General features: G+C 47.2%; 1 protein-coding gene across 2 annotated transcripts in view; it reads right to left on the reverse strand.

Moving 5' to 3' along the window:
- CSF2RB (colony stimulating factor 2 receptor subunit beta) overlaps nucleotides 1–17771 on the reverse strand; it is a 125541-nt gene that overhangs the window by 18474 nt on the left and 89296 nt on the right. For both annotated transcript variants that reach the window (XM_088456878.1, XM_088456877.1), the window contains exon 13: nucleotides 12542–12611. In XM_088456878.1, coding sequence (XP_088313004.1) covers nucleotides 12542–12611 — 70 coding nt within the window. The remainder of the gene's footprint in view (nucleotides 1–12541; nucleotides 12612–17771) is intronic.

Here is a 17771-nt window from a genome sequence, read left to right on the forward strand (position 1 = left end):
TATTGCCCAAAATTTTTAGATCATAATATAATTCTTAAATAACATTGCCTCCCTTAGAATGATGTAAATATAAATTTGCCCTCTTAATATAATAATATATTAATTTGTCCCCATTATCTATATAATAAATGCGGGTGCATTAGAAGCCAGGCTGCATGCCCCAATGGCACCTATTGTGTGAGGGAAAAGGCACAGGTCCTGATTCAGAGGCGCTCGCTATTTACGAGCGCTCGCTCTGAATCAGGGCGGATTTTAAAGAAACAAATCCGCCTCCAGGCCACTCACATAGCTTGTGTGGGCAGCCTGGCGATGGTCGCGATTATCGCGACCATCGGGCTCGCGACGAGACCCTTGTGGTAGGATCTCGTCCACCGCAAGCCCCAGTGAACTTCCTGCTCTAATAGAGCAGGAAGTTCACTACTGACATCACGTGTGATGTCAGTAGGGCCGCCCACAAACGGCAGGCATTCCTTTGGGAACGCCTCCGTTTGTGCAGCCACCCCCCCGACCCGCCCAGAAAACGGGGCGAGCTGCCGATCAACATCGACAGCCGCTCCGTTTTGCTGTGAGCCCCGAGCGAGTGAAGTTTTCACTCGCTCCGGGACTCGCGCACGCACAGCACACTGCCCGACTATCGACCTGCTTGCGAGCGCTATGGGCTCGCGAGCAGGTCTGAATCAGGCCCACAGTCTTAAGAGAAGAAGACCGGCTGCAAAAATAAGTATGAGAGCGGGAGGGGGGTTGGGACGGAGGGATATCAGAGCGGAGCCGTGATGGGGTTGGGGGGTGGGGTCAGAACAGAGCCGTGACAAGGGAAGAGAGGTGGGGGAAGCATGGAACCACATCGGGGCAGCAGAGAAGGGGTGGGGCCAGCCAGAGAGGGGGCAGGCTGAGTGGGGCAGAGATTGAGGTGACCTGGCATATGCTGAGTCTGTTAAACTGGTATAGTACTGATATAATATGCTCCATAAGATAATAATGATCTCTTTTGCACTTGATCTATACATATTTATTAGCCTCATAATAAATAAGTATATTTCACCTTCTTGTATTCTGAATAGCCAGATAGCTAAAACCGAATGCACTGTTTCTGCTGGTTTGTCAAACCGCAGCTTGATAAACTCCATGGTTTGCATTCTGACTAAGTTAAAAAAAAATTGAGACGTTGATTTCTATTGTGAAGCTTTGTAAAGCTCTAATTTACAGGTGGTTTTTGAGTGATTTAGGGATCTGTTCATCAAACCAAAAAATGTAAAATTATGAATTAAGTTTAGAACTCACATCGAGTTCTATCTAAAAAACGGATCTATTTGGATACTGAACCTGTTCGGCTTCCTCCGGCCCACCTAACCCAGCCTGTCAGCCTTACCAGCGGGCGACCGCCTCCTTTCCCACAGCGGCAGACGGAGGCTGGAGTTCACTCCTGAGCTCCGGCTTCTGGCTCCCGCAGTGTGCAACTGTGCACTATGGGAGAGATGTCATGAAGTCTCGTCCATAGTTCAGAGGAGCCACCAGTTGGACGGCAGCGGACGCAGTAGCAGGGCTTAAGGTAAGTATTGTGTTTTTTTTTGTGTAAGGGGCACTACCACTGGGGGCATTACCACTGGGGGCACTACTATAGGGGGCACTACTACAGGGGGCGTTACTACTGGGGGCATTACCACTGGGGGCACTACTCCTGGCAGCATTACCACTGGGGCAATACTACTGGGGGATTACTAATGGGGGCATTGCATAAGGGGCTCCACTCCTGGGGGGCACTGCATAAGGGGAATAACTACTGGGGGCACTGCATAAGGGACACCACTACTGTGGGCTCTGCATAAGGGGCACTACCACTGTTGGCACTGCATAAGGGGCACTACCACTACAGTGGGCATTGCATAAGGAGCACTACTGCTGTGCGCATTATGTGTAATGGGCACTACTGCTCCGGGCATTGTATAAGGGTCACTACTATTGTGGGCCTGATTTAGCAAGGACTCACGGATCCAGACGCATGCACCTGGCTGCTGCGAAAATATGCTAATGAATGCATACGCACAGCAATCGCAGCAAAATAAGCATACTCCCAGCACTACATAATTCCACCCACAGCAGAAACATCGGTAACATCGCGAACCATCGAACCCATACGCACAATAGTGGTTGACCTGACCCTCCCGCAGACATAGCAAAACTTCCTGTGTGCAACTAGACCTCAGGCTGCGTCCGCCGCCGCAAGAGCTTAACTATGCACACCCCTGAAACGCCGTTCAAATGAACAGGCACGCCTGTGTTTGCCCATCCACTCTTCCGCCACCACCCACAAACGGCACTTCCTGTCAATCACTTGTCCCTGCAGCTGTGGACTCCCTGCGTATGCATACTACATCGCACTGAAAAGTTTGCGCACTGTGATGCATATGCAAGCGCAGAGCAAAACCATCGACCGGTTGTGTGCACCTGCATTCGTTCGTTCCTTGCTGAAACAGGCCCTGTGTCATAACATGAATAAGGGACACTACTATGTGGTGTAATATGAATCAGGGGCACTATGGATCTGATTCAGACCTGCTCGCTAGGAAGTGATCGCTCGTAGCTGGCCAATATTTGCAATCTGCGCATGCGTACGCATCGTAATGCGTGTGAGCAAACCAGTGCGAGAGACCGATCAGTTCACTCTATGTGCTTAGACAGCCCAGCAGAGTGGGTGACAGGAGAGGCCGTTTGTGGGTGGTAACAGGGGAAGGCCACTACTAACGGGGGGAGTGGAGGTGCGAACGCAAGCGTGTTTGAGAATTTCAACGCCGTTTCAAAGGCGTGCATAATTAAAAGGCAGCATCATAGTGCACGTCACTTGGTGGGATTTCACTCTGAAGTGCTCGCAGTGCTTGCGGCAGTGTATAGTCAACAAAAAGTGCACGCTTGCATCCGATGGTTCCCGATCTTCCGATGGATACATACACTTCCTGGAGATGACTTGCGCAAGTGGGCGTCTGGTGGGCGTCTGCATGCACAAAGTGATCGCACGCCAAGACATAGTGGGCGTGCTTATGCCTTGCCGTGCGATCGCCTGTCTTGCTGGGTGTGTGCCAGATTTGCGTACGCTGGGAGAGAGCTTACGCATCTAGCGAGTGGGTCTGAATCAGGCCCCATGTGCAGTGTAATATGAATAAGATTGTGCTACTGTGTGGCATAATTTGAATTGGGGATACTATTGTGTGATCACGCCCCTTTTTGAGACAACTTCCCCTTTTTGAGACCACGCCTCTCCACCACTTCTCTAGGCCCACTTTAAGCCCTGGTTACAAGCTACATGATTAGGACAAAAACTTAAAATCTACTTAAATATGGAAAATAGGGGGTAAAAACGAAAATTAGAGGATGATAAATTGACCCATTGGTCTGTAATAGACGGTTTGAAAATCTCCTAGAAAAAACACCTAAAAATGTTGGTTTAACAAAACCACTTTTTTGTCAATCTTGCCCTTAGAATCTACTCACATGCTATTTATAGAAAATTTGCAAACACCAACACCTTACAACATTATAACCAGGGATAGCCTAGTACGACCTACCTCCAGGGGGGGCGCTAGGGTTACCACTAGAGAACTGAACCCACCCGAACTTTGCAGATCCTAGTCAGATCCGAACCGACTCAGGTTGGCTGGCTGTTATAATGTCCTTAAGGGCTGGCTGTTGTCCATAGTGGCTGGCTGGCTGTTTTGCTGTGTTGTCCAGGGGGTGCTCTGTCCATCAGGGGTGCTCCTCACCCCCAGTGTGACAAAAATAAAAACATTTTTTTGTGTGTGCGTGTTAGCCTGCCACAGCACCAGTGAGAAAATAAAAACTTTTTTGTGTGTGTGCATGTTAGTCACACCACCAGTGAAAAAATAAAAACAATTTTTGGTGTGTGTGTGTTAGCAACACCACCAGTGTAAAAATAAAAACTATTTTTTTGTGTGTGCACGTTAGCCACATTTATCAGCAACGTGGGTGCACAGGGGTGCTGTGCTGCCTGTGTCGTTTATCAAGAGGTTGCTGCCTCGTTCGGGTGCTCTCCCTCCCAAGTGCCCCAAACAAATGAATTCAATGAGTGAATGAATCAATCAATCTTTTTTGTGTGTGTGTGTGCGTCAGGGGTGCTTCCTGTGTCATTTATCAAGAGGCTGCTGCCTCGTTCAGGTGCTCTCCCTTCCAAGTGACCCCAGAAATTAATTCAATCAATCAATCAATATTTTTTTTTGTGTGTGTCAGGGGTGCTGCCTGTGTCGTCTATCAAGAGGCTGCTGCCTTGTTCGGGTGCTGTCCCTCCCAAGTGTCCCCCAAAAAATGTAGTCAATCAATCAATCTGGTTTATTTTGTGTGTGTGTGCGCGCATTAGCCATGGCATCACACAATGCCTGAAATTTGCATAAACATTTTCAAAGGTGAAATTAGAGGATATGGTTTCAAAAATTTAATAAAACAGCTAAATCTCTGATTATAGTGTCCCTACGCCCAGTCCCTATCCATGGGCCCTCTACCTGAATTTCAGCGAGGCAGAGGGGCAAATCCATGCACCTGTATTCCAGAATGCAGCTGCTCCTCATGTAGCCCAGGTCAGAAGATGTGTAGGGGGTGTGGTGATGATATGGGCTAAAATGGAGCTCGCATCCACTAAAGTGGACAATGAACCCCCAATCTAACAGGGAGCGTAGCTGTAATTTATACACAACACAGGATGGGATGACGATATAGCCTTGGGTGATGGTATAATCTGGGGTGATGTATACATCATCCTGTTCACACAATATTAATGTGTCCCCGCTGAAATCCACCATTACAGGTGCCTCTGTAATTTTTGCACGTAATTGATGGTAAAGGTCTCTCTCGTAGAATTTGAAGTTCATTTTGATGGGCATCATCTTATCCACATTTTGGGGAAGTAGTCTCTGGCCGATCACTGACAAGGTTCCCATCTGTGCTGAAAATGTTCTGAGTACATACTGGAAGGTGGGCAGCTCAAGTAAAGCAAAGGCAGTTTTTTGTAAGGGCCTCCAAATTGCCTCTTTTTCCTGTCAGTATTTATTTACATCTCTTCAGATCTGTGTCCATTGGGAAGAAAAAACAATGTATCCATCCCTTCTGGGATGAATATCCACTCCCACCAGCAGGCATGGCACTCAAGACACAACGTAAGACTTAAACCTTAAATGTTGCATTTGCTACTCTGTTCCACTTGTCCACAATATCTGCTCCAGTTAAGTGGACAGTGGGTACAACGGCAGTTTGAACTGAAGGCCATTAACTATGTTTTTTTAATGTCCCTGTACAGGTTGGGAAATGCTTTTTCAAAAGGTTTGCAAAAGGATTATTTAACAATCCATTGTTTTTGGAAAGCACTTTTCCTGGTCCCCTTCTGGGATGAAAATACACTCCTAGCCGCAGAAGCAGGCGCAGAATTCTCAAGAAAGACACAACGTAAAGCCTTAAATCAAAGGTAGCCAACTTCAGTCCTCGAGAGCTACTAACAGTTCACGTTTTCCAGACCACCTAGCAGGTGCACAGGTGTATTCATTACATTTCATTCATTTGAAAGGATCCACAGGTGGAGATAATTATTACAGTTGTGATTCTGTGAGGAGACCTGGAAAACATGCACTGTTGGTAGCTCTCGAGGACCAGGGATGGCTACCCCTGCCTTAAATCATAGATCTTACGCTTGTCCACATATATGTGTTGGTTAAGTGGCACTTTGAGGCCACTAACTAACTATGGCCCTCATTCAGAGCCGCTCGTTAGCGGCAGTACGCTCGTTCCGAGCGATGTTTGCACATCTGCGCATGCGTACGGTTTTTAGTACGCATGCGCGAACCAGTCAGTGCGGCCGAAAATCGTTGGTACGCAATATAGCGAGGGCCTGCTATTTTGAGTGACAGAATGAGGCGTATGTGGGTGGTAACAGGGGAAGGTGCTTGAAAATGGGGAGTGGAGATCCGAACGCAGGCGTGCTTAAAGGTCAAAACGGGCGTTTTATGGGTGTGCATATTTAAATCAGCAGCGTCATTGACCACGTCACTGGGTTATTTTATAGCCAGAACTGCTCGCAAATTTGTGGTAGCAAACACCAACCACAAGAATAGCGAGCAGTTCATACGCTGGTCGATGTACTCGATTAATCTAATAAATAGCGGACATGACGTAGGATGCGAGCGGCCAGGGGGCGTTTTTAACAAATAAACGAGCGTATGTTTTGCTCGCTCGTTCAGACTTAGAGGTGTGAACAGACTGCAATGTGCGTACGGATCATTTGAATAGCCACCCCTTGTTTTTAAACGAGCGACCACAAATAGCGAACGGCTCTGAATCAGGCCCTATGTTTTTTTTAATGTCCCTGTACAGGTTGGGAAATATTCCATGTGGAAGCTTTGCAAAGGATTATTTTACAGTCAATTGTTTTGGAAAGCAGTATTCCTGGTCCCCATCTGGGATGAAAATCCACTCCTAGCAGCAGAAGTTGGCACAGGATTCTCAAGAAAGACACAACTTAAGACCTTAAGGGGTAGATTTAATTTACTAAAGTGAGAGTTTTTAGAAGTGAGTTTTAGAAGTGATGTTGCTTGCCCATAGAAAAGAATCAGTTTCTAGCTATTATCTTCTAGAAAGTGATGTTAAGTAGAATCTGATTGGTTGCTATGGGCAACATCACTTCTAAAACGCACTTCTAAAAACTTTCACTTTAGTGAATTAAATTTACCCTTTAATATCTTTGTGCTGGTTAAGTGGCAGTTTGGAGGCCACTAACTAACTGAGGGCCTGATTCAGAGCTGAACGCTATTTACGGACGGACGTTCTGAAAAAGGGTCCGGATATTTAAATTAAGAGCTCGCTCTTTGCGGTCTGTTGACGCATCTACTGTATGTCTGAACGAGCATACAAAACATGCGGTTGCTATTTTGAAAAAAACGCCCCCTGGCCGCTTGCATCATACGTCATCTCTACTATTTATTAGATTAATCGAGTACATCGAAAGGCGTCTGAACTGCTCGCTATCCTTGTGGTAGCATTTTCCTACCGCAATCATGCGAGCAGTTCAGGCTAAAAAACAACCAAGTGACGTGGTCAATGACGCTTCTTTGTTAATTATGCATACCCTTAAAACGCCCGTTTTGACCGTTTGGCACGCCTGCGTTCGGATCTCCACCCCCGTTTTCAAGCACCTTCCCCTGTTACCACCCACAAACGCCTCATCCTGTCACTCAAATTAGCAGGCATTCGCTATATTGTGAGCACACGATTTCTGACCGCACTGACTGAACCGTACTAAAACCCATACACATGCGCAGATGTGCGAACATCGCTCCGAACGAACGAGCGGTCGCTTACGAGCGGCTCTGAAATATCAGGCCCTGTGTTTTTAATGTCCCTGTACAAGTTGGGAAATGCTTTTTCATGTGTAAAGCACTACTAGAAGTCTTCCTGGTGCCCTTCTGGGATGAGAAAATAAACTCCCAGCAGCAGGAGGATTCTTCTGGGGCGAGGACTGATGTAAATGATTAAAATATTTTTATGTAAATGCCACCTCCCCTCCCCTTCTCACTCATAAATTTACTTCGGCCAAAAAAAAAATTAATTAAATTTACTAGCAAACCCTTCCTGTCCCTGCCTTCAACTACATACATACTCCAGCTCCCTCAGGCCTCTCTTGAATAATAAAAACATTTGTTTCCTGATGTGCCATGTTGGAAGTTGAACTGCCACATTTTTGTGCTGCCCACTACTGCCGCAAAGCTTAGTCAGCCAGCTAGCTTGGTGCAAATTTTGGGCATAAACTTGATGAAAACAATATAGTGAGTTGTGAGTTGGTCAAAATTGATTGGAATTGAGTGGAAATACATATTATTGAGGTTAATAATACTGCAGGAACAAAAACAGGCCCATTTTATGTGATTTTAGCTGTTTCTATGATTTTTTAAGAAAAAATCCACATCCAAAACCGAAAAACAAAACATGGAGGTGAGGTTTAGGCAAAACCAATCCAGATCCAAAACCAGGGGAGATCCAGATCCAAAACCAAAACAAGGGGGTTGGCGTACATCTCTAGTTAACACCCATTTGGGATTACTCTGGACAGTTTAGAATTCTGGATAGGTGGTAATCCCAGACAGCACATGGCCAGGAATCCAAACATGGCCACCAACTGCAGCTGCTTCTGCGGCGCTGGCGTGCTCAGTCACAAGACTAAGACCACTGATACTGTGTCGCCCACAAAAAGTGACAACATGGCATGGTTCTTCCAAGTTCCGAGTCCCAGATCAATCCTAAGAGAGTGACTCACTGTCTCAGTGTATGTGATCGCAGACTGGACGGTGGGTGTGGTGTGTGTGTGTGGTCTGGACGGAGGTCTTGGAGAGAGGACTGCGGACAGTGGGTCTGGAAAGAGAGACTGACTTCTGTGCATCAGAAGCACTGCTTCTGTAAGTTCAAGTGGCCTTGGGTGAGTTAGTTTCTTAGAAAATTAACTACTATTTTGTGAACACTTGTTTAAATAGGTTTGGGATTATTGTGTACAGAAAGAAAACATTTATGATAATTAAGTTAATATTTTGCATTTATCATTGCAATTTGTGTTAACAGGATAGTTTATTTAAATAATTCACTAGCAAGTGATCTGAGTGCTCTGGGCTTATACATAACTCAGGTGTATCACACATATATTAACCTCCATTGTGTGATATATATTGACTTGCAGGGGTTAAAGTGGGCAGGAACGGGGTGGAACTGAGGGCCTGATTCAGAGCTGGACGCTATTTGCGGACGTTCATTCTAAAAAAGGGGCCGGATATTTAAATTGAGTGCTCGCTCTTTTCGGTGTGTTGACGCCTATATGTCTGAGCGAGCGTTCGAAAAATGCGCTCGCTATTTTGTAAAGACGCCCTTTTGCCGTTCGCATCACACGTCATCTCCAGTATTTATTAGATTAATCAGGAACATCGAAAGACATCTGAACTGCTCGCAGTGGTTGTGGTAGGATTTTCTTACCGCTATCACTGCGAGCAGTTCAGGCTAAAAGACAACCAAGTGACGTGGTCGATGACACTCCTTTACTAATTATGCACTCCCATTAAACACCCTTTTGACCGTTAGGCACGCCTGCGTTCGGATCTCCACTCCCCCGTTTTCAAGCACCTTCCCGTTACCACCCACAATCGGTACATTCTGTCAATCAAATTAGCAGCCCCTCGCTGTTTTACGAGCGCACGATTTCCGACTGCAATGACTGGTTTGCGCATGCGCATTAGGATCCATACGCATGCGCAGTTGTGCGAACATCGCTCAGAGCGAACGAGTGGCCGCTTACGAGCGGCTCTGAATCAGGCCTAGAGTTCTGTCAGCTCTGATGGTAGTCCCTGCACAGAAGTTGCACAGAGAGAGAGCCATTCTTTGTCTGCCTGGGGAGTTTCAATTTCTTCAGAGGTCCCTCATTTCAGAGAAATCAGCATATAGGTAAGGAAAGAATCAAGCGAAGGCAATACATAGGGGTTGCAAAAAAACATTAGGCATCCAAGTAACACAGACTAGTTTGTGGGGACCCCATAGAAAAAACTCAGTGGCAGAGCAGAAAAATAACACTGATGATATAGAACTTTTTTGTTTTCTTTTTAAGTGATCTAACATTGTAGTCTCAGCTGATGACAGGAGTGATAAAACAGCATCTATAATGTATTTCACATTGTCATAGCCCCAAAGCCTCTGGGGCCTAGGTGGCCCCCAGGCCCTCCGCCATTCACTTTACCGTTTCCTATACACAATAGTGTGTGTGTAAAGAACATTTTCCAGACTTGTGTTGGCCAGTCAGACTACCATGGCGGGAGGGTGGGGAGTAGACGGCCAGGGAGATAAGTTCCATCACCTCTCCAGGACCACTTTAAGCCCTGTTGACATGTGACAATAATGACTGTGGCACCCCCTTTTACAGTGTGCTGTGCGCCGTCTGCCAACTATATTTACCAATGAAAAGCAAAATGCACTTATTATTGCAGTTCTTCCAGTTGCCAAGCTGACTCACTATTTTATCTTTACCATGGAGTTGGAGTGTTACTGTAGTATGTATATAGTCATAGTCTTTTGTCTCCTGTCCCCCTGGTAGGAGTTTATACAGCCTAGATAGCTTCTAGCTATTCCAGGTCCCATTTGACTTACAGAACTTTTAGGGCGGCAAATTCAATGCTCAATGAAATATGATTGGAATGTTTGGCTACATACACACTCTAGAGTTATGGTACAACAACACTGGACAGAACGAGATGTTGGTGTGATTCTGCTTTAAGGTGGTATCTACTTATTTTTGAGGCGGGATTTGGTGCAGAACTTCACACACAAAAAAATATACATCATGTCCACCTTAAGGCTCATACACACTTGCCGATGCCGGCAATGACGAACGACGGTGGAGGGTCCGGTTTGTGGGGCCTTGCTGCATTCAGCAGCATGGCATCGTTAACGATATCCCCAGATTGAGCTGCATGTCCAGCCGACTGGGGATATAGTTATCGTCCTGCGGGAGCCAGTGGTGTAACTAGGGTATTTGGAGCCCAGGGCAAATGTGAAAAGGGAGCCCCCCCAACACCCCGATATGTGCGTGGTCACTTCAAAATGGGGCGTGTCAACATGACACACCCCTTTATTTTCACGCTGAACATTCCTATCCATATGCACCTTAACCCCAGTAGTACCCCTTATACAGTACCCCCAGTATGCAGTTGTGGTCCCTCTTATGCAGGCCCATAGTAGTGCCCCTTATACAGTATCCCCAGTAGTGGTCCCCCTTATACAGCCCCCAATTAGTTCCCCTTACTCAGTGCCCCCAGTAGTGGTCACCCCAAATGCAGTGCCCCAGTAGTGTTCCCCCTTATGCAGTGCACCCAGTAGTGGTATCCCCTTATGCAGTGCCCTTTATATAGTGCCCCCAGTAATAGTCCCCCCCTATGCAGTGCCCTTTATATAGTGCCCACAGCAGTAGTCCCCCCCATGCAGTTTTCCCAGTAGTGGTTCCCCTTATGCAGGCACCCAGTAGTGATCACCCCCTATCTAGTGCCCGCTGTAGTGGTCCCCGCAGTGCCCCTATCAGTAAGCCCCTTATATAGTGCCTCCAGCAGTAGTTCCCCCCCTCCCATGCAGTGCCCCCAGTAGTGGTCCCCCTGATGCAGGCCCCCAGTAGTGACCCCCCCTATCCAGTGGTCCTTCCTGTTATTGCCCCAAGTTGTGGTCCCCCCCAGTGCAGTGCCCCTAGTAGTAGGCCCCTTTTATAATGCCCCCAGTAGTAGTTCCCCCCCCCAACTTGTGGTCCTAAGTTGAGGTTCCCCCTCCCAATTAAGTGCCCCCTGTAATAGCCCCCCCCAGTAGAGGCCCTTCAAATAATGGTGCCCCCAGTAATAGCCCCACCCCAGTAGAGGTCCTCCCAATAATAGTGCCCCCAGTAGTAGCCACCAGCCCCCGTTGTGCCCCCACCCCAGTAGAGGTCCCCCCCAGTAGTAGCCACCCCCCTCCCCCATTGTGCCCCCAGTAGTGCTAACAGGTTTTAAAAAAAATATATATAAAAACATACTTACCTGAATCCACGCCGCTGCTCTGGACCGCGACACCGCTCCCACCGCCGCCGCCAGTCCTCCCGGGCTGGCTCGCTCAGCATAATGGGAGTGACGTCATGATGTCACATGACGTCTGTCCCATTACCCACCGCAGGAGCCGGATGGAAGTCTGGCTCTTGCAGTGGGTGCTGCAGAAGTCAATGAGAGTCTATCTGACTCTCATTGGCTGCTGTTTAACACACGCATCGCCGCCAGCGCTGGCGGCGATGCGTGTGCTATGCACAGCCTGAGCCAGCCTCCTAGCGCTATTGGGCAAGCGCTCAGGGGGAGGGAACGGGCTCAGGTGTGCAGCACAGGACCGGCGCTGGAAGCCTAGCGCCGGTCCTGTGTAAATGTGTAGCACTGACCGCACTCATTGCGGTCGGCGCTACACTGGCTAACTAGGGCGGGCGGGCTGGACCATGGCCGGCGGCGCCCCCCCGCGCCGCCGGTCCAACGGCACGCACCCCGCTCGCCCTGCCCTGTTTACGCCACTGGCGGGAGCATGCATAATTGGTTGTTCGGACCATACACACTAGACGATATGAACAATATATCGTTGAACGATATCGTTATCATTCATATTGTTCACTTTTATCGCCTAGTGTGTATGCCCCAATAACAGTACATGACTGACTGGGCTACATAAAGGCAGGCCTTCCTAAGAGACATGTTCTTGCTTTATTATGTCTTGAAAAGTGAGATGCAAACATTAAACCTAGCTTTATATTAGCTCACTGTACAAACCAAGTTAATGAGTCAGATACATCTCCCTTTGTCCATTCCAGTCAGAAACCAGGTACATTGCTAAATTGCTGTAACACTAATGTTATCTAATATATATATATATTGCATGGATTAAGGTTTAGTGTGCCTTTAACACCTGCGTCTGTTATATGTAATTTAATGTCTCGCTAACCTTCCAGTACCCTGCCTCCTGTACTCACCAGTGGGTATTTGCTGAGCAGTTTACTTTTTCTGGGGTCGGGCAGGGAGTCAATCCAACGCAGCCTCACTCTAAAGAAAAAAACACAGATTTATCAGGTTGGAGAGTGATACAGATAAGAGAATTGAGAAAATATAGTGCTCCTACATCTAGGACTGACCTCTGACATGCTCTACTGCACATGTGCGGCATCTCAGAGCTTCTTTACTCACAGTACAGAGCCACCTAGAGCCAGATACCACCACCATAGTACATGGCATGACCGCTACTATCTGCCGGTGCATTAGTCACTACAAGTTTGGAAGGAGATTGCAAGCCTTACGGCGACTAAAATTCTCTGCTTTTGCAAACATCTGGTGGAAAAATATCTCTCTTTAATTTGTCAAATCTTTTGATGTTCGATTGTACCCCTGAGGAAGTTCCAGTTTTGGGACAAACACGTAGGGTATTGATACCGTCCACTTCTGCTATCTGTGGAGCTTACCACCAGTGAGCACACATCCGCAAGGGTGGTGGTGGAATATAACATCTGCTCTACGCTAACAGTGGGATGTTTTGACATCATGTTTTAATGTAAGAAATTGCACAATATTTGTATTTTATCCAAATAAATATGTTTTGGAATTTTCTAATGAGAGGCCATTTGGCCATTTTTTGGGTGACATTCAGGTGAGCGGGCGTATTTTCAGGACTTTTCATTCTGAGACTAGAAAGTGAAACTGCAGTTACGAACTGAATAAAGAAGATCTAAGTCTTCTAATGAAACCATCTTGATCATCACACTAAAGTCTCTATATTTGAATTAATTAAGGGCCTGATTCAGACCCACTCGCGAGAGGCTGTCCGCTCGCAAGTGGGTCAATGTTATGCACTGAGCATGCGCACGACGGAGGGAGCTCCGTCGTGCGCATGCGCCAGACGCGACGAGCGAAGGAAAGTCCTTCGCTCGTTGTGTCCGATCAAAGGGGGCGTGCTGTCAATGTTGATTGACAGCACGCCCCCTTTGGTGGGCGTGCCGGGGGCGTGCCTCCCTGACGGGGGCGTTCCCACGGGAACGCCTCCCGTCAGAAGCCGGCCCACTGACATCACTAGTGATGTCAGTGGGAGTGATTTTGGCTCTGATAGAGCCAAAATCACTCCGGAGCTTGCGGTTGAAAACCTCAACCGCAGGCTCCGGCTCGCAATTTCGATGGTCGCGATGGTCTCGACCATCGCGGCCATCAAAAAGCACGCTCGTATAGCCTGTGGGTGGTGACCCACAGCTATACGAGCGTCCAGGAGGACGCTCCATGAAAATGGAGCCCGGCCCTCATTCAGAGCGTGCGCTCTGCTCAGAGCGTACGGCTCTGAATGAGGGCCTAAGTCTCTATTATCATACATTAGCGCCCTCAGGTCTCAGGTATCTCTTGTATCATATATACTGTATATATATATATATATATATTGTGACACAGTTGGGATAGGGGTCCCTCTCCTGGGTAGCTGGACTCCCTCTTTACACACACAGCAGCTGGAGAAACAGGACACAATTCTGAGGTTCTCGTGCAAGCTGGTCGGAGCCAGTCTTTATTGTACTGGACACATAAGCAAAAAAAAAAAATCCTAGCCTGTCTGGGCTCTAACTAGACAGCAGGTTCCCTCACTAACAGAAGACTAAATAAGTTCACGTCCACAGTACTTGCAGGTGGTATCACACAGTGTCTCAGATCAAACTAGCCTGCGGGCCTGCCCTCCCAGGTATGAGACACTCAGCTATAACAAAACCTAGCTTATCTGAGTCACTTTCAGGTGCAAGCCCTAACGAGCCTGCTACCAGGCTGAAAGGCCCAACACCTGGAGTGGCCTGTGGATGGAGTCCTCTCTCTCCTCACATCCACACCCCCAGGACCCATTCCGGCTTTTCACTAAAGCCGACATTTCTAGTCTGTCTTTCCAAACAGACATCTCCTGGGGGTTTTAAAAACACATAGGACAGGAATCTGGGACAGACATAGAAGCCATTCAAAACTGTTCCAGTGCTTCTATCACAATATATATATATATATATATATACACACATACAGAGCCAGTTCCTCGGCACTCCCAAATACTGTAACAGATATATAGTTGCTGGGCGCCTTCTAATCCCACCGGGGAAATGTATACAACGATCACAGCGGCACTCTCAGACTCATAATACACGGTCACAAGGTCATTGTGACTGTGTATTATGAGTCTGAGAGTGCCGCTGTGATCGTTGTATATATATATATATATATATATACAAATATTCCTATGTTGCGCAATATCAAGCGTGGCAAATAAAATTCCAGGTGATATCCGTTTTTTGTGGTGCAGCTCTCCTAGGAGACCTCTTCCCAAAGGTCAGTGTTTCTGTGCATGCATAAAAATAGATAGGAGGCACACAATGGTGAGGTACATTTAAAAAGTCAAATATTTACTGAAAAACGATTAAGAACCACTCACATATACGGTAGTGACATATAAAAATATCAAACCGCGCATGAAATTCTCAGATCCCCGGTCATACCACAGAAGCCGGCAGGAGTAAGGACTGCATGTAAAGGAGCTCCCTCAAAGGGTCCACCCACCCCCCATACTGTGGATTGCACCAGACCACCCCCATCGGGCAGCACGCCCCCACGAACTATCCAGAGACAACTAATTTCTGAGGAGCACTGTGCCTCCAACCAAGGAAGGAACTTGTGTCTACACAACTAAACACTAATTGAATAAATATATCACTTCTACTCACTCACCCAGCAATCTGTGGTTTTTCGCACCCCTGCACAAAACACCCACCATAATACACACTGATTACCCAACCCACCACAAAACACCCACCACAATACACACTGACCACTCAACCCTTTCCCTACCACTCCCCTCTCCCCATCCCCTCCCCCCCCCCTCTACACACTACCCAGGAGTGCACGTCAACCCATCCATATCCAACTATCTTTAAATAGGACCAGGTACCCCTACTCGCACGCTGCAACACCAGCCCCCATCCCTCTTCTCCCCGCCCCAGACATTCCCTACCACACACCCCCTACCCCACTCCACCACAAAGCACATCCTAACCAACTAACTTCATTTGAATTACTACACTAGGAGTTTGTTATGTTTGCTTCTTTCCATAAGGATATATTGAGGATATAGAAGAAGTCTGGTGTCTCAACAAAAGGAAAGTAATAACGTGTTGTGGTATACATTATTTTCTTATGTGCAATGTGTTAGATAGTACCCATGTCGTTGAATATGGAGAATGATACAGACCAAAGTATTACCAATGGTTACTTTGTTCCTGTTCATTTATTTCTGCGTCTTGGATTGAATTAATTGGTCATAGAAGTTCAAATGAAATTAAAATGCAGATAAATATCATCACTATACAGCAGTGTGAAAACTAATTGATCAGACCCACTGTTAATCAGAGAGTGTGTGCGGGTTGGGTACGGCATCCTGGCATTCAGAATCCCGGCAGTCAGAATGCTGGTAGCAGGATTCTGATAGTGAAAATGCCAGCAAATTTCAGTAAGTATTTTTAGGCTAACCTTTACCCTAAGCCTAACCCTAAGCCACCCCTCCCACAGCCTATCCATAACCCTCACCAGCCTATCTCTAACACATTACCCTGCGCAGCCTAACCCTAACCTTACACCCTGCAGCCTATCCCTAACCCTCCCCTCCACAGCCTATCCCTAACCTTCCCCTCCGCAGCCTAACCCTAACCTTACCCCATGCAGCCTAACCCTAACCCGCCCCTCCCGCAGCCTATCCCTAACCCTCCTCTCCGCAGCCTATCCCTAATCTTCTCCGCAGCCTAACCCTAACCTTACAACATTTATCTCGAGCTCTTTGACTTTGACGATTGACCAGTTCATAGGCTGTTTTTAATCGAGACTGATGTTCAGCTACCCATTCCCCTTGATGACGGGAGTTTTGTAGTTTTTCCAGAGATACTTCTAGTTGTAGGTCTGCTGGTAATTGGCCCTGTCGCCCAAATAGCAGGTAGTATGGGGTACAGTATTATTGTAAATATAGACCAGTTCAGCTAGTAGAGTAGGCCACTCATTTCGTTGCGGTAGGGGAATGGCCCGGAGGAGATTGATGAGAGTCTGATTCATTCGTTCACAGACACCATTCCCTTGTGGGTGGTAAGCGGTGGTTCGTAGTTTGTCACAACTGTATAATCTGCACAGTTCTTGGAACAGGTGTGATTCAAAGGCAGACCCTTGGTCTGTCAGGATTTTCTTGGGATAGCCATATGGTCGTACGAAGGCCCTGCAGAACATTTCGGCCGTGGTTTTTGCAGAGATGTCCCGTACCGGTAAGATAACAGCATATTTAGTGTAATGGTCCACCATGGTAAGGGCATATTGATAGCCTGTTCGGCTTCTTTCCAATTTAACATGGTCAAGGGTGACGATCTCCATGGGACGACAAGTTACAATCGGATGCAAAAGAGACTTCTGTGAGGTCGGTGCTTTCTTCTTCAAGGCACAAGGGACGCATTCTTGGCACCAGGTTTCGATATCCTCCCGCATATTAGTCCAGTAAAACCGTTTTCTGATGGTGGTTTCGGTTTTCTGATAACCGAAGTGACCAGAATCGTCATGATAGGTCTTCAGAATGGTCTCTGCTTCCGCACTAGGCACCACTGTCTGGGTTATTGGTAGATGTGTTTTAGGGTCAATGCTTTTCCGCACTAATAAGCCGTGTTGCACTGTCATTTTTTTCCGTTGCCTCCCTAGTTTCAAGACTTCCAGTGGAGCACTTTGCCTTTCCTGCTTGGACAATTGCTTGTGATTTTGAAGCAAGGCAATGATTTGCTGGAGAATGGGGCTACTCTTCTGCTTTTGTAGCCACAGTCCTCCGGTAACGACACCCAGGGGTGGATTGTCGGGACGATTGTCAGACGTGATGGCATTTTGGATGGGAGCACTCGGAACTTGCCGAAAGGTAGGCATTTCAATTGCCTCTTCCATGTCTTCTGTTTCCTCTTGTTCTTTTCGATGGGATATCCTGGATAGAGCATCAGCGTTGATATTTACTCGGCCACTTCGATACTGAATGTCAACTTGGAAATTGGCCAATCGGGAAACCCATCGTTGCTCAAGGGCCCCCAACTGCGCAGTCTGTAGATGAACCAATGGGTTACAATCAGTATAGGCGATAACTGGAGTGGCCAAGAGGTAATTTTTAAATTTGTCGGTGACCGCCCACGC

Source organism: Taudactylus pleione, unplaced genomic scaffold, assembly GCF_031769625.1.
Source record: "Taudactylus pleione unplaced genomic scaffold, aTauple2 ptg000726l, whole genome shotgun sequence".
Taxonomy (NCBI): domain Eukaryota; kingdom Metazoa; phylum Chordata; class Amphibia; order Anura; family Myobatrachidae; genus Taudactylus; species Taudactylus pleione.